This window comes from Lytechinus pictus, chromosome 8 (genome assembly GCF_037042905.1).
Source record: "Lytechinus pictus isolate F3 Inbred chromosome 8, Lp3.0, whole genome shotgun sequence".
Lineage (NCBI taxonomy): Eukaryota > Metazoa > Echinodermata > Echinoidea > Temnopleuroida > Toxopneustidae > Lytechinus > Lytechinus pictus.
Window position 1 is genome coordinate 37,186,484 of NC_087252.1, and position 23,964 is coordinate 37,210,447.

Sequence of the window (23,964 nt, forward strand, 5' to 3'; positions counted from 1 at the left end):
GTAGTGTGCACATAATAAAATGAAAAAAAAAGTATCCAAATTATAAATTGTTTACTGGTTCTTTAGTATCCTCAACATCTTTTTAAGAGTACACCTTGTATACGTACATGGAATGTGATGGACACAAATCATAATCAAATAAATCCTTTGGAGGATTTGCCAAAATTTTCATTTTTGGCTTTAAGATTCTGCTTTTGTTGTATTTGTTTAATACATGTACATGTACATGTAGGCCTACAGTGTACTTACATTTATTGGTCGATTAAATTGTACTTTATTTTGTAATTTGTAAAACGAAATTAAATGAAAATCCTCACAAATGATCGTTTTTTTCCTTGGTTTCCACTTTAAACTTTCAAATTATCAATTTTCTGTATACTGTACTGGATTCTCTGGAATCAGAATGAGTTTTTTTTTCATGATGGTATTTTGTCCCACATATATTTGACAGAGTCCAAAGATAAAACAGCGCAGGACTTCAGCATCACCCGTTAAACAATCATTTATTATCACACAGATAATGATCTTCAAACAGTTGTTTTATCAAAAGGTCGGATGTGAGTGTTTAGTTTCTGAAAGAACACTTCAAACTTTACATGATATCCTTTTTTCAGGAAAGCATTCTGATAAAATGATTAAAAAATACAAACAAAAAGAAAGAAAAATCGTGGCGCACAACATTTTAACATTTCACTTCTTCCCGCTCTTTTATTCTGAATCCATGTGCATCACAACACTATTTAGGTTTAAATGTGCAGTACATGTACATTGTAGACATGTACATTGTAGATCTTCCTTTTTTATGAGGACCATCTTTTTGGTTGATGAATGCAAAAAAGAAGGAAGTTACCATACCATGTCACAGTGAGTTTTAAGAATACTGAATATCATTGAGAGATCTTGCCAAACTTTACACATGTAATACCAAAGAATACGTAGTCGGTAGTGGCTGTCAAATTTTGTTCTTTTCAGCTGTCGATTCTTTGAAAATTTGCATTAATTGTGATTGCCCTCTTGATCACTTTTATCATATGGGGTACAAATTATCCATGTTACTTTTAAGCCCATTTCATGCTTTGAAAATGAATTGATCAAAGAAAATTTAACCGGGGATCCGTTTCATAAAGCTGCTAGTAAGTTCGAGCGACTTTAAGAACGATTGGCGATCCTTTCTTATGCGTTAAACCATCGCCAATGAATCTACCATTTACCACAAGAAAGGATCACCAGTCGTTATTTATAAAGTCGCTCTTAACTTTAATACGAACAGCTGTATGAAACACCCACCTGGTACCTAATCAACATGTAAAACACATTTTTATTTAATATCTTTAACAAAGAAAATGGTTTAATTGGAAAAGTGGCATGACTTTTGGGGATTTACCAAATCTACATAAAGTAAAGATGTACAGCCTTCATTTCTGGAATTTTACTTGTCAAGTTTCAGTTTGAAGTACTGCAAAATGTACAGACAGAATAGAGTGATCAGTATGATAGTTGTGCAATGCAAGAGGTCTGTCCTGTCCAAAATCAAACTGACCAATAACTGGTTTTAATTGTTACCTCATCTCACTGGCCTGTCTAATTGCAACCAACCCATTCAAAGTAGATTATTAGTCCGTGTGGCATCAATACCATGACTACGGGACGCTATGGGGGAAACATGCCGATTGTTTCTCTATTTGCTAAGTCTTCCCTGCCATTCTTAAGTTCCAGTTTGTTTACACAGTTAAGCAATCTTGGAGTACTCTTCATTCAATCAAGCATGCATGCTATGTAAAGAAAAGCTTACCGTTGCATGTAGATTTTTGACGAAATTCCAGTATGTTCTGTCACCGTGTAAAGAGAATGTTAAAAGATGAATTTGATTTCTTCTCTCTTTACTCATGTTCTGTACATACTGCACAAGTAGTACAAAAGGAAAACAGTTTTCTTTTAATTCCGGGGGGGGGGGGGGGGGCACTTACATGTACATGACGAGTGGATACCATGCGCGACCAAAAAAACATGTAAAAAGGATGTCTTTTTAAGATAGGGCATGTTACGTACGTAACGTGATAAGGGTGTAAAAAAACACAAAAATATCGAAAAAAGGGTATCTACATGTATTTCGCTCGGAAAAATATACGTGTTTAGGGTCAAATATGTGGGGATGATAAAACAAAATCAAAATGTTTTCTAGAGGATGTCCATGTTGCCCCAACACTATATATGTGTTTAGAGTCCGATTTGCGCGAGGTGTGGAAGGTGGGGCCGTACTAAACCAAAATAATGGTGTCTAAAGGTAAAACCGATGACTGACGGACACGTGACCTAACAATAAAATATCTCTGTAGGCTACTTGTTTAGGGGTTCATTTCAGGGAATACTTGCTAAGAGTATCGTTTTGTTTCCAATACTTGTTAAGGGGTGCATTTTCAGAATATGGAAAATACATCGCTGTACTTGTTTAGGGGCTCAGTTCTGGGAATACTTGCCAATAGTATTTGTTTCCAATACTTGTTAAGGGTAGGGTTTCACACGCCTATACTTGTTAAGGGGTGCATTTTCAGAATATGGAAAATACGTGTTTAGGGTGCTTTTCAAGACCCCGTGGTCGCGCATGGTATCCACTCGTCAATGGAAGTGGCCCCCCGGGCTTTTAATACATTGTAGCTGTGCAAATACAGTGAACACTAGTACAATTTTTGGAATTAGACCCCTCATTTCACATCAAGGAGGCCATGTTTAGGACAGTGGATGTTCTTTTATATTTTGGTCATCTAATCTACAGAAACAGCTGTTTGCGTATTAAAAAAATGGCTCATCCAGTATTAAAGCCATGTACATGAAGATATAATATTTTATGTCTAAAATTACAAAAGAGAGATGATTTGTATAAAGTGGCATCCATACAGTGCACTTTTACAAAGGTACATGTACCTGTACATCAATACATAATTTGAGAGTCATTGTTCAAAATTGAAATACTTAAAAAAAAATATATATTTTAATAGTGGAGGTCAAAAGTATATGTGTAGGCCTACATGTATACTAAACAATGTAGGTCACTAGTACAATATATTTATTTGAATACTCCAACAAAGACTTGCCAACATACTTTAGGCCTACACTATGAATAAATTGTAAAAAAGTAACAATTGAGACTAAAACAAACATTCATATGAAAAGCAAAATGTACCGTAGTAAAAGTATGAAAAAATCAATTGATTAATGACACACTCATCGAGTGCTGTCACAGTCAAAAGTCTGAAGAGTAAACTCATAAGTTACCCGGATACCAATACTATCGGTGTCAAAGTCCTTTTATTTGTGTGCACAGAGCCATTTTGTTTCCATGGTAACCTATCAACAATCAATAATGCATGTTCATAAAGTGTGACGGTGGGATAGGAATTGCTCTTGTGCTAGGAGATAAAGTTGGCTAGCTTTTTATGAATATTTTGTGCCTTTGATACTAGTGGCAATCTTGGTGGTGTGATGATTGAAAATATGATAACCCGTTTTTATTGATCGGTAGGCCCTTCACCTTGGCTATTTGAGGGATTTTGGAGTTTAAAACTTTTATGGTGTGAAAATGAAGGGAGTAATATGTAAGATAACATTAGCCTAGTGGACTTGTACAATGTACTTGGCGAGGGAGGATGTTGAAATGTACTCAAAATTCAAATTAAAATTTGGATGTACATTTGATTTGATTTGTTGTTTCATATTCCTCAAAATTCAAACATCTTGAGGAAATGGCGTGAAAAATTAGGAACCTACATGTACAGTAGCTCTTGTTATGTTACATGTACATATATATGCCAAACCAAGTGTATAAGTGATCAATGATTATATGTAGAGTTTTCTTTAATATTCATCGTTGGATACATGTACATACTGTACTTATTGTTATTTAAAGCCATTGGAAACCAAATTTCTTTGTACATATGAACATACATGTACATGTACAACATTTACATAATACCAATAAAAGAATCTTGACTCTTGAAGAGTACCTTGACCGAAAACCTGTTTCTAAAGAACAGGAACCGGGTCAAATGTTCACTTGGTTTTATACTGTACGCACAGGATACAGTTTGTTGGTGAATAAAGAATTCAGTAAAAATCGTATGGGACTTACTGTACTAGACAAGGAGCTGCACGGAATACAAAAGATGTTTTCTGAACTCATGCAGTAATGAAAAACTTTGTAATTCAGTTTTTTGGGGGGCAAAGAATACATGTACGTCATCACCATAAAGATTTTTGCAAATTGTATTTGTCTTGCCTTGGAACATATTAAAGACATTTCATACCTGTACATGTACATTGCTGTTGTGCATTTTTCTTGAATTATTGATTTGCTCTGATCACTGATTGGAGTGCTCGGCCATGGTTCTATCAAAAGAATGAAGCCATGATTAGATCTCAAAATCAATAAGCAGGTTTAGGAACATTATAGTGATAGATTACAGCCCTTGGTTTTGAGAAAATTAATCAATAATTTGTGTACCAGAACTGATAAGATATTGAAATACTTTTTTGAGGGGTGGGGGTGTTGTTTAATGATACATACTGTACATACAGTATTTGAGCTTTCTTTGTACAGATCCGTAGTTTTACAAACTTTTATTCCAATCAATTCTGTTGACTTTCTGACTCTCTGAACATTGTTATGTTTTTTTTCGGGGGGGGGGGGGCAGCTATAGACATTTCCATTACAAAGGTTTATGAATTTGAAATGATAATCCATGTATGTGCATACATGTACATGGTGTTGATGATGAAAACTGATGGTGATAAACAGATATGATTTTGAAACATGGTTGTTGGATAATGTCTGATATATCAGACAGTCTATTGATACAGGAGGAATGAAAAAGAAGAGAAAAGAGGAGATAGAGTAGGGTACATCCTGAAGATGAGGAAAGATGAGGGGCACATATAGGGAAGGATTTGGCCAAGAAAGACGAGGAGGAGGAGAAGGAGAAAAAAGGAAGGAGAAGGAGTGGGAGAAGAAGGAGAAGGGGGGGGGGGGGGGAGAAGGAAGAGGATAAATAGAATGAGGACAATGTCAAGGAGGTGCATGGAAGAAGTTGTAACATATGACTGACATGAAGAGGAAGGGGGAAAGGGATCTATGGAAAAGTGTGATTTTAATTTGTAGAAGTTAACTACATGTAGAAGGAATACTGAGGAGAAGGAAGAAATGGTAGGAGGAAACAGAAGCTAGTAGGTGTCAAGAACCTCAATCCAGACTTTATACCAGAAAAATCAGTTCAGCATTGATTTGACAGCCTCTTGAAACTAATTTCCCATTTCTATATTTTCTTTCTTTAGCTGTGCCGGTGGAGCAGATCCAAGATTGCCATGTTCAGCAGGAACCTATAACAACCTTGCTAGCCAGTCATCGGAATCAGACTGTATGGTAAGTTTTAGTATTTTCATTAAAAATGATTTATTTGGAATTAATTCTTAGAATGGGAATTAGGAAAAAGGTTACATCTATTTTGCAATAGAGGCAAAATCAAACTTGTGCCTTTTATGAATTCCTGAGGCCCTTTTCAAGCATTACATATATACAACTTGTTACAATAGCAAATTTGTAATTGCCTAGAATAGAACAAATGTATTTCTTTCAGGTAACAGGTCTTTAACTTAATAATAGCAATTATAATTTGGATAATTTCTTTTTATTCAAACAGGACTGCTCGGTAGGAACATACAGTCTGGATGCAGCCGAGTTCTGTGAATGGTGTCCGGCCGGTTATTCGTGCCCAGCAGCTGGTCTCTCTGAACCGATTATGTGTGGAGAAGGTAAGAAGAAAATAATAATGACGTAGATGGGGATAGTGATGATGATAGTGGCAGAGATACTAATGATGATGAGGAGGAGGATGTCGATGATGAATTTGGTGGTGATTATTGTGATGTTGGTGGTGATATTTAGTGAAGATAATGATGATGATTTTGACAGTGATGATGATGGTGATTTTGGTGTTGATAATGATGATGATATTAATAATGATGAAAAGGATAATGATGATGTTGATAATAAGTGATGAGTTTGATGATGATGGTAATGATTACAGTGAAGATAAGGATGATTACGATGTTGACAATGTTGATGATGATGTTGATAATAATATAGGTATATTTACCCAGGGAAGCCACTTCAGTTCTGAAAACTGTTCTCCCAGCGGGCCCTGCTATTGTTATTACCCCGGCTGTAGCTGGCTGATGAGGGGGACGCTGATAATGGTAACAATATTGATAATGAATGATGGTGATGATGATTATAATGATTTTTTGTTGGTGATGCTGCTACTACTGCTGCTAATGATGATGATGATGGATGTGATCAAATGATGATGACAGTGATGATGATGATGGCATTAATGATGATAATGATGACTATAGTGATGATTACAGTATGGCCAAAACAGGAGAAGAATTTTGTTGGAATTAACAATTGAATACTCCCCCTTTCCGCTTCCCGCTCCAGGTCAATACTCCTTCAACGGGAGCTCCTCCTGTCTCCAGTGCCCTCCTGGCCACAAGTGCCCCTCCATCTACCAGGATCCCATCATCTGTGAGGAGGGGTACTATTCCGGCGGGGAGGGGCAGACGGATTGCCAGCAGTGCCCTGCGGGGTACGCCTGCCCGGACCGTAACAGCACCGCGGCCTGTACGGCTGGGTACTTCAGCAGGCTAGGGGACGGGACCTGTAGTTCCTGTGAGCAGGGGTATTACAGGTGAGTCTTGTCATCATGCAAAGTCCTCCCTCTTCACTCGATCCTCCCCTTGTAATCCCTTCCCTTCCTCCTCCCCTCCCCTTCCCTCCCCACCCCCTCCTCCCCTCACCTCCTTCTAGGAAAATTATTGATTGATTGATTGATTGAGTGATTTATTTATTTATTGATTGATTTATTTATTTATATATTTATTTATTATTTATTTATTTATTTAATTGATTATTAATAATTAATTAGTTTGTTTGTGTATTTATCTATCTATCTATCTATCTATCTATCTATTTATTTATTTTATTCATTTATTGCGGGGGCTACTTTTCATTTTTCTGTTACTTACATGTACATAGTTTTATTTCTATTTTCATTAAATATTTAAAATAACATTTTGAGTATCGCAAGTAAAATGCCTTTCATAATCTTGCATACACACTATTAAACACAATAAGAATAGGAAAAACAAATCTCAAGCATGTACTCTTATTACTTGTAAAAACTTTGTTACATTGTATTTCCTTGGTACAGTGTACATGTATGCATCAATTATTCAATGTTCTCTACACTCTTTTGTATGAATATAATGTAGTAATAAATACAAGGACATTTATGCCAGGTAAATATGTAGGGAACATAATTTATTCATAAAGGTTTCCCACTATCACAGGGGAATAATAAACTGAAATCGTTCTGCATTCTGTTGTCAAGGTAACAATTCCGTTTGATTCTGTCTCGTACGTGGTTGATGATGGTGGTTAGAAATGCTTATTACAAGAGAAATCCATAGTAGTGTCTGACCTTCTGATTATACTAGCTTGATTAAAGATTAATTATCTGGTGTAATACACCATATGATTTATAGTCGTGAGCCGCCAATACATCTACATGTACCTCATACTTTTGTGTAATATCAGTAGGTACATGTATGCTGTCTGTGTCTATTATGCTACATGTATAACGCAGTCGGGTACAGTAACAGTTTATACTTTTGGTGCTCCTAAAAATAAATCACTCTCCTACGATCACATGTAGCAAAATGGAGAAATACATACAACCAAAAAGGACCCACATTTCGTAGTGAACACTCCCTTTGTTTTGCTTGTGAAGTCATTTGGGACCAAATAATTTTTTACTGAAACCTTTTTTTTCCCACTTTTTTTGGCTTGTCAAATTTCTCTGGACCAAAATGACATTCATTTTTTAGTGAAACCTTTTTGTTCTGCTTGTCAAATTGACATTGGTACCCCCTGGAAAAAAATCATTTCCAGGGCCCAGGCATACCTCCCTCCTTCTTTTGTTTGAATCCTTTCTCCCTCTCTTCACGTTTATCACCATTCCTCTCTCTCCCCTTCTCTCCTTTCTATTTTCTTCTGTCATTTCCCCTCTTAGATTTATCTCATTCATTTCCCTGCCCAGGGTAAATTTGCATTTTTAAAAACGTTTTTTCTCACTTTTTTAAACCCTTGTATCGTTTTCTCTCTCCTTCTATTCCCCTTCTTTCTTTCTCTCTCCCTTCTGTAGTATTTAGGCATCTCAATTTCTCCTTCTCTCTTTTTTATCCCTTTCTCTTTCAAACATCTTCCTCTTATTGTCCCCTGTCTTCCTCCTCTTTCTCATGCTCTTTTTCTCTCTCTTTCTTCCTCTTTTTATTGAAAAAATATATTTCTGTCTTTCTTTTTTCTGCAGTATCTCTCCCTCTCACTCAATCAGCATATTCCCCTTTTCTTGTCTTGTAAATACTGCACTTGAACGCCTCAAAGAGGCTATAGACGTGCAGGCCATTCATGCAATCGCTGCCGCTATATACTTCTTTTAATTAGCATGTTTTTGCTCAGCTGTTTCTTAAATGCAGCTAGATCGGGTGCATTTCTAGTAGTGGGAGAAAGTGAATTCCACTCTACAATTGCACGAGGGTAGAGGGAATATTTGTAGCAATCCTTTATTTGCTCTGATTATATTGAAGTTTTAAGTCATGAGACTGTCTGGTTATTCTGGTTGTTGGCCTGGAGGATGCTTTGGAAGTGATTTGATTGAAATTACTGTACATGGAGTTATATTGTATAGAACTTTCCTGCATCTTTAGCCCCCCCCCTCTCTATCCTCTTCTTTTCCAGCCCTTCCTTTATCTGTCGCTCTATCCTCCCCCCCCTCTCTCTCTCTGCACGCATACACCTGTATGAAATATGAATACAGCCTGTCAGACAATGCAATTATATTGCAGATGACTGATGGTGTTTGCTATTAATAATGATACACGCTGCATTGATAGTCTCCGGGCGACCGTACTTCTTCACAATTGATTAGCTCATAAAACTATAAGCACCATACAATCGGTATTATTGCTCTCCTACAAAGCAAGTATTATGAAGTCAGCTCATTGTACAGTGTATGGCTTATTACTGTACTGTGTGTATAGAATGTTTATTTTTTAGTTGAATGTGCTGTATGCTGCCAAGATCATGAATTAATGATGAATTCATGACCTTGACACCAATGTTACATTATGGCATGTACGCTGACTATCAAAAAGTTTTTTTTCTCTTTTTAATTTCCCCTTTTTCTCTATTTCTTTCTATTCCCATTTTTTCAGGTTTTTTGTTTTTAATACCTTTTTTGTTTGCTTTCCTTTTTTGTTCCTCGTCTTCCTTCTTAATTTGCTATGTTTTCTCCTTTTTCATTTTTTTACATTTTCTTTGTGTCTCTGTTTTCAATATTAACTTTATACACGTCATACATTAATATTTCTGAGCACTTTACAATATTTATACAATGGATCAAACAAAAATATCCATTATCAATCTTCGACTCACTTTATATCGGGTAATATTTTGAGTTATTGCAGTATGCTAATTCAAACTGATGAGTGTGGTGAAAAATGTTTGGCCTCCATCATTGAATACAGAAGATATGAAATGTATGTAAAATTCAATCAAAATTTAGTATGTAGTATAAAGAGCCTAGAAAATGATATCATTTATATATAGTCCGAGGAATAAAACAGAATTATGTCTTGTGTACAGAAAGCCGACTGCACACAGTTTGTATAACTCTCAGATAAAAGTACCCCTTTTAGATTGACAGGGGCCTGTGAGCTTATAGTTCAGTGAGCTAGGCAGTACTCTCAATTGTTTGAAGGGAGCAACAGTAAAACCTGTAGTAATAGCAAAGTTACCCAGGCCATTGTGCAACCCAGATTAGCACTGGTCTATTGATGTCATCGTGTGCACTCAGGCATAGGACGTAGTATTATGTATGAAACCACCAGTAGACATGCTTGGTGACTAGTCTGCATGCACAGACCTTTGGTTTTCGCAATTTGCCTAGTGCATAATGCAGAGTCTGAATTAGTGAGACTAGGTTCACAATATACCGTGTCTGGCTCTACCTTATTTGATATAGACAGAATCTTTGGAGTCCAGTCTTCACACTAATAGTCTAGACCTGTTATTGGTTGAATTGTTAAATATGAGTCTGTGCTGGCAGACTACATGTATACAGGGTTGCAAAATATGTTACGCAAGAATGAGCCTTTTCTATGACTGAGTCTGGGCTGGGAGATACTTGTGAAATAACACCTGGTTTTAAGGAGGGAAGTTTGTACAATGTATATTACATAAGGGCCGTCTGCACCATCCCGAGTTTTCAAATTAGCGCGCTATTTCTGATCCGGCAAATTATCCCGATCTGAACAATCTCGAGATTATTTGCAATGGAGACGCAATTATCGCGCGAGTTCGTAGGATTAATCTCGAGATTGCAATCCCAAGTCAACTTGGGATTATTTGCAAAATAGCGCGCTATTTTACGAATTATCGCGCAAATTTGTAGGTGCAGACGCACTCGGCATTATTTATTCACGGCGTCAGAACATAATTCATGGATGCCTCGCTCGAGCAGGAATCGCTCTTCTTGCGATGGTGGAGACGGGGTTTCTTGAATCTCGAGATTAATCGCGAAGAGGGCCGATCGGGCTAAAATCTCGAGATTGAGCAAACTCGGGATAGTGCAGCATCGCCTATAATGTATGAGACTTTACATAGTGAATAATAAATACCCTTTTGAAATAATTTTAGAATCATACACAATTAGATTTGACTTTGAGCTGCTATTTTTAAAGGATTCTGACGAGTGGTCTTTGAGTGTAAACTCTTCAATTAATTTGCATATTGTGAAATTCATACTACTCAAAATATAGAAATATTAGCAAAATGCAGATCACTTCATTTCCATTTCTAAAACATAGGCACCATCTAGTGAAAATTATATTTCTGTATAGAAATTTCAGTGATACAGTACATATGCAAAAGCACAAGTACAACTTGGGCTGTTCACCTAAACCTAATGTATTTTTAAATTTACAATGTACATACATGTAGTTCATCACTATTTTTACTTTGTAACCACCTTTATGTATGTTGTAACCGGTACATTGTAGAAAGAAATAAAATAGAAAATAAAAATTAAAAGTCTCTTACAATTATGTAGAATGTAAATGAAAATCGAATAAAGTGTTAGAAATATTTTATGATTGTTGAAAAATATTAGATGGATAACATGAATATAAAACAAGTACTCCCTGGGAATGAATATACAATGTACAGTAGAATGTGTATACATGTACATGAACAAATGTATATATGCAATGTAAAATTAATGTATTATGATAGATGAAACCTGTGCATTATGAGTAAAAAGAAACTAATGATTGAATGAATAAAATCTGTTTACAAATGACTTTTAAAAAATTCTGTATTCCTGTTATCTACCCCAGTGAGGAGGCTGCTTCTTCCTGCCTACCGTGCCCCGAAGGGTACTCCTGCACCGACCCCTCACAGGACCCAGCCGCCTGCTCGAAGGGGTACATCGCACCCGCCGGCTCTGACAACTGCACCCGCTGTGCCTACAACGAGATCACCAATGCCGCCCAGACAGACTGTGTGCCTTGCCCCGCTGGGCAGGAATGCACCGACCCTACGGTCGACCCGGTGGACTGCGCGAGTGGGCAATACGCTCTTCTAGGAGATGGCGTCTGTCAGAGTTGTCCCGCCGGGAGTAGGTGCCCGTCGGTCAGCACCATCGAGGATTGTCCGCCAGGTGATGTATCGCCTTTTGAAAGTTTAGCAGTTCTCTGTGAAAACAGTGATGTGCATGCCATTTAATTCAAATATGCAATATATTGGCAGATGATGTCATGTTCCCACTTTTCTTTTTTTTAACTATCATTTTCAACCTAAGATAGATGGAAACAACAAAACAAATAAGGGGGAATTCCCTTTGGTTTACTATCAAGCCAGGAGGGGGAAGCATTATGCCTTATGATGATTATCTTTGTTCCCCCTTCCTTGACCTGTGATTACAGCGGTGCTCAAAAGTAAGTGAACGCCACCAGAAAATGAATGTATTTCAAGTGTTCAATTTCTGCCGTGTTTTAGATTGTGAAGTCAGGTGATAAATAAAATATTACATTCGATAAAGTTTGTTTCTCTTGGTTCGACAAACATTGTGTTGTTGTATACATTGAACACTCAGCATGAAGGAGTGCATTTTGTGGGGGGTTCAATAACTTTTTAACATAACCATGGGCGTCGATCCGTGATCTCATGCTATTTAATGGGGGGGGGGGGAGGCAGGTGGAACAACAGGTCACTCTCCCCCCTCCCCCGAACAATAGGTGTGTTACAAGGATTTACACCAGTGAGCACAACTGTACATATTCATATCTTTGTTATTAATATTAATGACAATTGACTATGTCCATTCTGTAGGAACCTATTCAAGTGGGGGAGCCACTGACTGTCTGTCATGCCCTGCAGGTCATAGCTGTACCAACTCGTCAGCTTCACAGTGTGGTAGCGGAGAATATAGCCCACTCGGAGGTGAGTGCATGGGGCCCTTTTCACTAAGCTCAGTGATCGATTTTAGGACTGATAGTTTTGATTGATTGTGTTAATCATAATGTATGGTTAATCGTAAATAGCAAGGCCCATCAAAGCTATATAACTGTTATGTGGAATCAACTCTAGTCATTGAACTTATGTTCAAAGTCTGACCACAGGGGTGAACTTGGTTGTCTTGGTGATGGGGGTAAACGATGGATGAGGAGAGAGAAAAAACATAATAAATATGATGAATTTATGAATTGAAGGATATGTGGATGGTTGGATAGATAGATGGATGAATGGATGGATGGATGGATGGATGGATGGATGGATGGATGGATGGATGGATGGATGGATGGATGGATGGATGGATGGATGGATGGATGGATGGATGGAAGGAAGGAAGGATAGTTGGATGGATGGATGGATGGATGGATGGCAGGAAGGAAGGAAGGAAGGATGGAAGGATGGATGGATAGATGGATTGATGGATGGATGGATGGATGGATGGATAGATGGATAGATGGATTGATGGATAGATGGATGGATGGATGGAAGGATGGATTGATGGAGAGATGGAAGAACAGATGAATGGGAGGATGGATGGATGGATAGATAGATGGATAGATGGATGGAAGGATGGATTGATGGAGAGATGGAAGAACACAAGAATGGGAGGATGGATGGATGGATGGATGAAAAGTTAAATAGATGGATGGATTGAAAGTTGGATAGATGGATGGATAGATGCATGGATGGAGGAATCAATGGATGGATGGATAGATATTTATGTGGATGGATGGGTGGATGAATGGATTGATAATTTTTTTTTAATGATTAAAGTGATGAAATGAATAAAAGATAGAAAATTACAATGGTAATTGAATGATGGATCATTATATACATAGTAAGTGTGACTCTCACCCCCCAAAAAAATATTTCCAATTTAATTGCTCACTATTTTGTAGTTATTTACAAAATATATAGGCTATGTTAAAATAGAATTCATGAATATATGTAGTGAAAAGCGAAAGTATACATATATATACTGTATGTATACAACAGAAGGATTAGTTTGGTAAATTATGAAGAAAAAAACCCACAAAATTTGTTTCAGAAGTCCTGTTTACGATACCTTTATAATTCATCTTTCAGATGTCAACTGCTACAGCTGTTCCTCAGGTTTCTACTGCACACCTCTCGCTGGCTCTCAGACAGCTTGCCCCGACGGCTACTACTCCGGGGCCAACGCAACCTCTTGTACCGAGTGCCCACCGGGCTACCAGTGTACTTCCACAGTTGCCCAGGAGTGTGCAGCGGGTTATTACTCTCTAGGACAGGCCAGTGCCTGCTTGCCTTGCCCCAGAGGTGAGTGTGATTACATGCAGAAAATGATGTACTCTATGCACTTTCTCCACTCCCTGGGACGCATTCAGTTTCAGTGTTATGCTTTTTCATGTATTTCCTTACATGATACCAATGCAACGTTACCAACGCTGCCCGGTAGCATGTACTGTGAGGCCCAATGTATGTACTTTTTCCACTCCCTGGGGAGCATTCCATTTCAAATATATGTGTTCTATCTATTTCCCATAAGCATGCCAATGCAGTATTACCAACACTGCCCTAGTACAATCTCCCCGGACTTTCTCGACTCCCTTGTAAGCATTCCATTTTAAATGACATGTGTTTCATTCATTTCTATACAGGATGCAATATTACATTATCAGTGCTACCCCAGTAGAATAAAAGCAGTGGTCACGAGATCACGGCTTGCCCACACACAATGTATGGGCTCTCTTCACTTCCTGGGGAACATTCTGTTTATAAGTCAACTTTTCCTTTTATTTTCCTATGGGATATCAATGCAATGTTACCATCACTGCCCCAGTAGTATGTGATAATGCACAATTTATGCACTTTCTCCACTCACTGGGGAGCATCCCAATTAAATATCATTTTTTCCATGTATTTGCTTACTGGATACCAAACTGGCAAGTAACATTATTACAATGGCTATGAGACCCTGGCTTGCCTATGCTTCCCCCACTCCCTGAGGAGCATTCCAATTAAATGTCATGTTTCCCATGTATTTCCCTATACAGGATACCAGTGCAATGTTACCAACGCTGCCCCAGTAAGATGCACTAACGGATGGTATGCAGATGCTACGCTTCAGACATACTGCCTTCAGTGTGATGCGGGTTATTACTGTGATAGTGACGGAACACAGTCACCTCAGCCATGTGACAGCGGTAAGATCCTCTGACTGAATCCTCAAATTGGCAATATTAGTATTTTTCTCTTCTTGTTTATTTTTTTTTAGAAATAGATACATTGTTGCTTGGTGTAGAATCTTAATCTAGTTGAATCACTTGATCAGATTTTCCTCTTAAAATTTGCAACAGGATTTTTTTTTTCCCATTGCTGTTTACTTTATTTTAAAGCCAAGGTTTAGAAATCATTTATCTGCGATGAAGAATGTTTAATTTGAAGCTGTAAATATGTGCCAATGAATTATTTGAAACCCCTTATTCTTCATATTTGAGAAATTAATATTTTCTTTCTCTTGATACAGTTTTGTGAAACTAAGCTAAGTTTTAGAAAATCATTTCTTTTTTTACTCTTTGATTTTGACAATGTATTGTACTTGACTAATTATTAACAGGTCAGTACAGTTTAGCTGGAAGTACGAAATGTACGGACTGTCCGCCTGGGTTTGCCTGCCCCGATAAGACCTTAGCCGATATGGAAGAATGTCAGCCAGGATGGTTTGCGACCGGAAAGGCCACAGAATGTACACCATGTACATCAGGGAAATACTGCACCGATACCAGGTGAGAGGCAATGGTGGTGATGATGATGGTGATGATAGTAGTGGTGGTGGTGTAGGTGGTGGGGGTGATGGTGATGATGATGATGATGCTGATGGTGGTGGTGGTGATGATGGTGGTGGTGGTGGTGATGATGATGATGATGATGATGATGATGATGATGATGATGATGATGATGGTGATGATAGTGATGATGATGATGGTGGTGGTGGTGGTGGTGTAGGTGGTGGGGGTGATGGTGATGATGATGGTATTGGTGATAGTGATGATGATGATGGTGGTAGTAATGGTGATAATGATGATGATGATGAGGTTGATGATGGTGATTATGATGATGGTGGTCATGGTGGTGATGATGGTGATGATGATGCTGATGGTGATGAGGATGATGATGATGATGTTGATGATGATGAATTGATGATGATTGTGATGATGATAATGATGGTGGTGATGATGGTGATGATGATGGTGGTGATGATGGTGATGATGGTGGTAGTAGTGATGATGATAGTAGTAGTAGTAGTGGTGATGGTGATGATAATAACAACGCGCCTCGGAATAGAATATTTCTAGATAGATGGCACTACATGTATATAAATGCCTATTATTAACCGTATCAGACATCTGAGCAGGGCAACTTTGAAACATTGTTGCCTGCTTAAGACTGGGATCGAATGGCCGGTCAATAAATTTCCGATTGTTTATCCACGGGCCCAATTTATTGCCCGCTCAGGAAAGTCAATGAGAAAATGCGTGGAAATATAGCGGGCAATAAAGCAGAGCTAACATCCGGGTATTCTACGCGTCATTGAACCGCGCAGTGCTATACGTCACAATGGTAATCAAGTTGAGACAACACTGGATACTGCGTCCCTATAGGCCAAGGACGCGTCATTTCAATTACGTCACAATGGTAGTTCAAAGGCCAAGTCTGCTCAACATGACAAACTAGATTCTCATTATTAAACTTTAAAATATCTAAATTTTAACGATTTTTGCTCTAGATGTCTGATTCGGTTAATAATAGCAATATTGACTGGCCTGGGGGCGAAAGGACATATATCGCCCTCACTAAATTGATATCACCCTCGTCTACGACTCGGGCGATATAAATCTAGTTTGGGCGATATATGTCGTATCGCCCCGAGGCCAGTCAATATTGCTTTATTATTATTATTATTATGATGATGATGATGATGGTGGTTATGATGATGATGATGGTGTTGATAAGGTTGATGATAATGGTTGTGTCGATGATGTTGGTATTGAAGGTGGTGGTGGTGATGATAGTGATGGTGGTGCTGCTGCTGATGATGATAGGGATGGTGATGCTGATGTTGCAGATGATATTGATAATGTTGATACTAATATCACTAATATTCATGAATGATTTTGATAATGATGACACTGATAATATGTGGTACAATGCCCTCAACTTACCTTCCACGCAAAATATTTCTTCCTCAGAACCAACTCTGAAATCGACTGCGACCTCGGCACATACTCTTACACCAATGCCAGCTTCTGCGTTGTCTGCGAAGCCGGGTACGAATGCCCCAACACTGATGGATCCGACATGCGAGAGTGCATGGCCGGGGAATACAGTACAAGCGGCAGTGCCGCGTGCCTTAGCTGTCAAGCCGGATACGAGTGTCCCGATCCAACGTCGGACTATCAAAAACCTTGTAATCCCGGACTATACTCGATCGGTCAACAAGCTGCCTGTACAGAATGTCCAGCTGGATCGTAAGTCAGCCATTTCACTGAAATATGTTTAAAGATAAACTTGAGTGGCATTAGGCACCTTGTCAGAACTTGGAGACGCCTCTTTCCTGCAAGAATCCTGCAAGTGGCTTGTCATTAGAAAATATAAATGGATATTGCAGGAATGCTGTAATGAAGATGCATCGGCCTGAATTCACAAAGGTGGTTTTAAAATCAGCGGTTGAACCCACAATTTATGCAGATTTCCTGTTTAAATTGCGCTTAATTTACCCCGTGTACTGAAGTGTCCAATGCTGATGCGTGCCTTAGTCACATTGCGCCTAATTGATGCCTGTTGCCATGGTTAAGTACGCTATTTTATTCATTAATGAGTCCACTGTTTAAAGAGTTGACTCATTAATTCAAAAGAGTGGACTCATGAATAAAATAGCGTACTTCACCAGGGCAACAGGCGTCGATTTGGTGCACTGCGACAAAAGCGCGCATCAGCATTGGACTTTTTTTATATACACGGTAAATAAGCGTAATTTATACAGGAAATCTGCATAAACCATGGGTTCAACCGATGGTTTTAAAAACCACCTTCAGGCCATAGTGTCCTTATAGCAGGGTTCCTGCTAAAATAAAGCAGCACAGACCTATGACATGTTGCCAATACAAAAAAATCTTACAGCTTACGCTCAATTTCAAATCTAGTTTGGGTCCTTAAATAAATCCTCAGACTTGCAATGGATCTGAAATTTGCAATCGATTGCTGGTGTCCTATTGATTGCCGACTTGCTTCTCTCATTTCGGAGCATAAACCTATTTGCTACAGCTATTAATATAAAATGATAAGTTGTAAAATTGCAACAGAAATTTGGAATTGTGTGAAAATATTATCCTGCACCACATATAGATCATAGTGTTGGACTGACACATGGATGAAATTAATGAGGAAGTGTTGTTTTACATTGCACATTGGAATTTCAAAATGACATCCCGCTGTACCAATTGGATACGTTGCTTCCAGTTCCAAGCATAAGAGCATATAAGTTTCATCTCATGTTACATGTAGGTGCCAAAACTTCGAAACAAGGTTTTATGAATAACACACAATTGCAATACACATTGCATATATTCAGGGCATCTGATTTATTGTCTCCCTTAGGTTGTGGGTTGTAACTTAGTGTGCATTCCTCCAAAGGTCCCTCTGCATGTCAAAGATGAGCTTTTTGCAGTGCCACCACTCCCCTTAAAAGTTTTGGAGATCTCATTATTGCTCCCCTCATGATTTTAAAACTAAGTCCCTGGTTAAGAGCGACTTAAAGAAAGAGTGGTGGTCCTTTCTTGTGGTAAATGGTATACACTAAAACGTTCATTGCTGACGGTTTAGCGCGTAAGAAAGGTTCACCAGTCGCTCTTAAAGTCGCTCTTAACGTAACGTTCTTAATGAAACGTTCCCCTGATATTAATAGTATCTTCGTGTACATGTTTGATTACTTTTTTAGAAGCTTTAAATCATTTTTTCTCTCATCAGATTCTGTCCAGTGACCGTGGCAGCGATAGAGTCATTTTGCGATCCTGGCTACTACTCCCTTGGCAACGCTTCTGTTTGTACACCCTGCCCTGCTGGGTATAAATGCCCGAGCACATCAGAGGCTCCAACGTAAGTCTTTTTTTTATTATTATGTGTTTAATCAGTACTCAATCACATATAATCAGAATATTTACAAATTGTTTAAAACTGTTCAAAAGTAATAAACATCACAAAGACAAAAGAATAAAAACAAAGATAAAGAGTTGACATTGTGTACATGTAAATCAGTCATTGTAAACGCGATAGCTTTAGTTTAACCCTATCTAGGCTGGGGGGGGCCTCCGAGGCCCCCCCTCAACGAGTCGCGCGATATTTTTGCCGCGCAAATTTTTAAACCGCGCTGCTCACTGACTTTTTACTTTCAAGTCTTGCGCAACTTTTGAGACCAATTTTGCGTCACCCGGGTACGCGGTTCCGAAATTACCCCACGTTATGTAAGTGCATGTCAGACCAAAAATTGCTCAAAAACGTGATTTCGTGTACAAAGTCAATGTAAATTGTGTTTTCAACCAAAAATCATAAATGTATGATTATTTTTAGTTTTGCTGGTCCAAATGTATGTATTTTATGCTGTTTATAATCTTAGAAGAGTCCCCAAAGAATTTCATTGAAAAAACAATGAAAAACAAAGGGTCCAAAAAACAAAGAAATACACAAGAAATTGCAAAAAACAATATAATACATAAGAAATTGATCTGATATCACAATTTTTTTCATGTAAACTTGCTAAGAACACCACAAAGAGTACCTATGCCAAAAATTAGAACATTTGGAGCTTTATTTATGGAGTTAGAGGAAAAAGTATGATTTCGCATACTAATTACGCATAAATTAGCATAATTAATAACAATTTGCATAAAATAAATTACTATACAATTTTGTAGATTATATCCCAGACAACCTGCGTGCCAATTTTCGGCGCGATCGCGCGGTCGACGGCCAAGATCTCAAGGGGGGGCCTGGGAGGCCCCCCCCCCCCCCCCCCGGCCATATGAACTCCCAAAATACCCCGGCCTAGATAGGGTTAACTTAATCTAGGCTCATATAATTTGGTGTGTATGATACTAGCATGGATCCCAGGAAGCCTATTGATTTTGAGGTCAGAAGGTCAAAGGTGAAGTCGCCACCTTCCACTTTTCTTGCTTGACCAATAACTCCATGTTCCGCGTTACAGGCGGGCGTATTATATGCTTGCCTTAGCGACACTCTGTTCTCTTTGGTCGTCATACTTCTGATGTTGCATAGAGGGATGTAGAGTTCTTGGCAATAGAAATCGGTTCACGCGGATTAATTTCATCGGACAACATCCAAAGATTTAAGAATTTGTTCGGCTACCTGCATGAACGGAATACAAAGCTGTGTGGGTTTCGGGACCAGCTCGGTAAAATGACCCTTAGTCTCATTCTTTGCACTATACTGTGCAATGGATGTACCATCCTGGCAGGATTTCAACAACGTTTGATAAAACTAGAAGTACCTCAAGTCCAGAAGAGCAACAAAGGAATTAATAATTGTTTGATTGCATTTGTAAATTACTATGTAAATGTTTTATTATTGATGTATTTCATATTTTTTTTTAATATCACCTTTATTCAAAACAAAACAAAGGGAAGTTACAAACAATGAAAATAAGTCCAAGTTACTCGTTTTTTTAGGACGAAGTACTAATGAATATTTGAATAAAGTGATGCAAAATTATAATCTCTCATCTTTTCTTTTTCTTTCCTACTCTTCATTGTTCTCTTCCTTCTCCCCCTTAAATATGTCTTTCACCTTCACTTTATTGGAATGAGTGGAATTCACCTTTGTTAATTGTTGTCGTTAATTACAGCGACGACGACCGGTGTGAACCAGGTACCTATTCAGTCGGTACCCAAGCCGCTTGCACCGACTGTCCTCCTGGCTTCTTCTGCTCGGATGTAACCATCGATGAGACGCCGTGCGCCGAAGGATACTACAGCTCCATTAGACAAGTCAACTGCACCATCTGTGAGGCTGGGTACCAGTGTTCATCGACAAAAAGTAAGTTCTTATCATTTGTCCTTGATTAATCACTTATTTGCACCGGTTGTAAATGAATACATGTAGGGCACCATTAGATAGGCACTACGGCTCCATTAGACAAGTCAACTGCATCATCTGTGAGGCAGGGTACCAGTGTTCATCGACAAAAAGTAAGTGTTTATCATCTGTCCTTGATCAATCAGTTATTTGCACCACTTGTAAATGAATAGGGCCCCATTAGAGCGGCTCTGCTGCTCCATAAGACAAGTCAACTGCACCATCTATGAAGCAGGGTTCCAGTGTTCATCTAAAACTTTTAAGTGTTTATCATTTGTCCTTGATCAATGGAAGTTATTTGCACCACTTGTAAATGAATAGTGTACCATTAGACAGCTTCTGCTGCTCCATAAGACAAGTCAACTGCACCATCTGTGGGGCAGGGTACCAGTGTTCCCCTGAAACCTGTAAATTTACATTGTTTGTCCTTGGTGGTGGATTCAAATCCTAGCAATGGCCAGGCCAGGTGAGGTGAATGGGTAGCTGGCAGGAATAACGTTTCTATGACATTTACAATTGCTCCGCTATAAATTCCACACACTAATCGAATGACCAACTTCAACCCTGGCTTTAACACAATACCCTACCCTGATCCTAACCATAACCCTAACATAAATCCCTATTGCAACCCAAACCCCACACCTTCGACGAAATTAAGCCCGGAGCAATTGTCGCAGGAGCAAATGTTGTGTCACTGGAATAACTTCCCTGAAAATCTTATTCGCTATGAAAGGCTGCCATTCTTGCACTGGGATAATAATATACAAGGTAGCGCGTAAAGACCTTATATTTTAATGTATATGCGCTATACAAGAACTGCTCATCATTAATGTTCATTATCTTTTATCATTTGTTTACAGCTCCTGTTATCTGCCCGCCTGGGAAGTGGTCTCCGGAGGGGTCCGTCTACTGCCGAGATTGTTCAAAAGGGTATACCTGCGATGAGGGTGCTACGAGTTGGGCTCCAGATGCTGATATCTGTGAACCTGGTGGATGGTGCGATGGAACGGATCGCTTTGATTGTCCTTTGGGTACCTACAACCCCAACAACGGCTCTAAGACGGTGTCCGAGTGCAGAGCCTGCCCACCAGGTCAGTAAGCTTAAGCTTGAAGGGGTGCTCGAGGCTGAAATAATATGATTTAGATGATAGCGATGGATGTTCCATCACATGTTGCTTCATATGTACGCTGAACAATCGTTGAATAGCATTAACTGCCCTTTCACACGGTAAAACAATTGTATTTTGAATGATGATTCCAGGGAAAAATAAGGCTAATGACGAATTTTAGCATGTGTGAAACCAAACTAGAATCACGAATGCTAATCATAATCACAAATTCAAATTCTACTCTGGAGGTGAATTCCAGTTAAGTTTCACTAAAATTATAGTACAAATATTCTGTGTGAAAGGTGCGATGATTCTAAAGAAAAGGCCCTAAATTGACAAGAATATATTCATATCTTTCAGGTTTTTACTGCGACACGGCTGGATTAGTAGACTATACATCTTTCAACTGTCCCACCGGACACTATTGCCCGGAAGGAACAACTTATTCAACACGCTTTCCTTGTCCTGGTAAGTTTTTTACAGTGTGTCCCCAAAAAAAAAAATAATAACCATTACTGTACGTACAAAAGCAGGTGCGGATTCAGGATTTTCCAAAAGGAGGCTCATTTTCCCGAGGAAAAATTTGACAAGCAAAAAAAAAAAAAAAAAGAAGGTTTTTAACCAAAATTAAGGATATTTCGTCCAGAAAGAATTTGACAAGCAAAAAAAAAAAGTCATCACATTCAAAGGGGGGGGGGGGGCTTTTTGAAAGGCATTTTTAAATTATAAATTTCAATTGTGCCTCTTAAAAGAGGGGGGGGGGCTCGGGCCGGCTTTGCCCCCCCCCCCCCTGGATCCGCAAGTGGTAGAGAGACTAAATTCATTTTAAATTTGTGATCCATTTATCAGAGGATGCCTGTCTTCAAAATTTAGACCTTTTCAGGCTTTTTTTTGGGGGGCGGGGCGTTGTATTTGAAATCACATGTGGGGCTTTGATATATTATGGAGTTCTTCAGTCCTAGAAAGTGAAACTAAAGGTTTATTTCCAATTCGTCCTATGCCAATTCGTCCATTTCTGAATCTGAATAGTTGGGTCAGCAAAATGTCGTTGGGAGACACATCCACGCTAATGTAGTGAAGAGAGTAGCGCAACGTGTGTGGAGTGACTTTTATTGAAGTCGTTTCAGTTTTAGTTTAAATGACTCCAGGGAGGGGCAATTTACAATTGTCTACTATCGTTTGGTCTACCATCAGTTTGTCCACTCCCCATATGGTCTACTTTCATGTAGTCTAATGCCATTCCGTCTAATAACCAGTTGGTCCAATAGCCAAAACTGGAAAAAAAAAAAATGGGAAGAATACAGATTGCAAATTACTGCTCTCTTAAGTTTTATGTGTTGTCCTATGGTATTTATTTCTTAGAAAATACTGATTTTCAGCTTTAGAATACCGAAATGATCGTGTTCAGATTGGCAGCTCTTCTTTACAACTTTGTAGGTAAATTATGTTACTAGTTATTCATCTAACATCTTTTTTTTTTTTTTTCAAGGCAGTTCTGACATTTTCATTTTATTTTTTGCTTTTCTAGGCGGTACTTACAATGATCTCGTCAACCAATCATCAGAGGTTTTGGCCTGTCAGACATGCCCAGCTGGATACTATTGCCCTGAGGGAAGCTCTGCTGCAGATGTTATCTGTCCAGCTGGATTTTACTGCCTAGCTGGCCAGTATTCAGGCTTTCAGAATCCGTGTCCATTGGGGACCTATGGGTGAGTAAATTTCTTGGGTTTTTTTTCACTCGCTTAGGGATAGGGGATATAGTATGGAAATAATGAACACTGGTGAGTACATTAGTAAAAAAATATTACCCCACAATGATAATAATAATAATAGGCATTTATATAGCGCCATCTATCTAGAAATATTCTATTCCGAGGCGCGTTGTTATTATTATTACCCTGGCTTTAGCTCGAGCTGCCTCTCAGCGCTCATGCATTCAAGGAATTAATCCTGCCGGGTACCCATTCACCTCACCTGGGTCGAGTGCAGCACAATGTGGATAAATTTCTTGCTGAAGGAAATTACGCCATGGCTGGGATTCGA

The 23,964-nt window shown here is 38.7% G+C and overlaps 1 protein-coding gene across 2 annotated transcripts in view; it reads left to right on the forward strand.

The window, feature by feature from the left end:
* Window positions 1–23,964, forward strand: part of LOC129266557 (uncharacterized) — a 182,488-nt gene that overhangs the window by 15,738 nt on the left and 142,786 nt on the right. The window contains exons 3-16 of one of the 2 annotated variants that reach the window (XM_064104023.1): window positions 5,326–5,413; window positions 5,691–5,802; window positions 6,491–6,740; window positions 11,506–11,828; window positions 12,500–12,610; window positions 13,769–13,981; window positions 14,719–14,868; window positions 15,282–15,450; window positions 16,915–17,193; window positions 18,692–18,820; window positions 20,583–20,773; window positions 21,673–21,903; window positions 22,282–22,389; window positions 23,450–23,630. In XM_064104023.1, the coding sequence (XP_063960093.1) occupies window positions 5,326–5,413; window positions 5,691–5,802; window positions 6,491–6,740; window positions 11,506–11,828; window positions 12,500–12,610; window positions 13,769–13,981; window positions 14,719–14,868; window positions 15,282–15,450; window positions 16,915–17,193; window positions 18,692–18,820; window positions 20,583–20,773; window positions 21,673–21,903; window positions 22,282–22,389; window positions 23,450–23,630 (2,535 nt within the window). Of the gene's footprint in view, window positions 1–5,325; window positions 5,414–5,690; window positions 5,803–6,490; window positions 6,741–11,505; window positions 11,829–12,499; window positions 12,611–13,768; window positions 13,982–14,718; window positions 14,869–15,281; window positions 15,451–16,914; window positions 17,194–18,691; window positions 18,821–20,582; window positions 20,774–20,862; window positions 20,926–21,672; window positions 21,904–22,281; window positions 22,390–23,449; window positions 23,631–23,964 lie in introns of those variants that run through there. The other variant, XM_064104024.1, reaches the window with a different exon arrangement.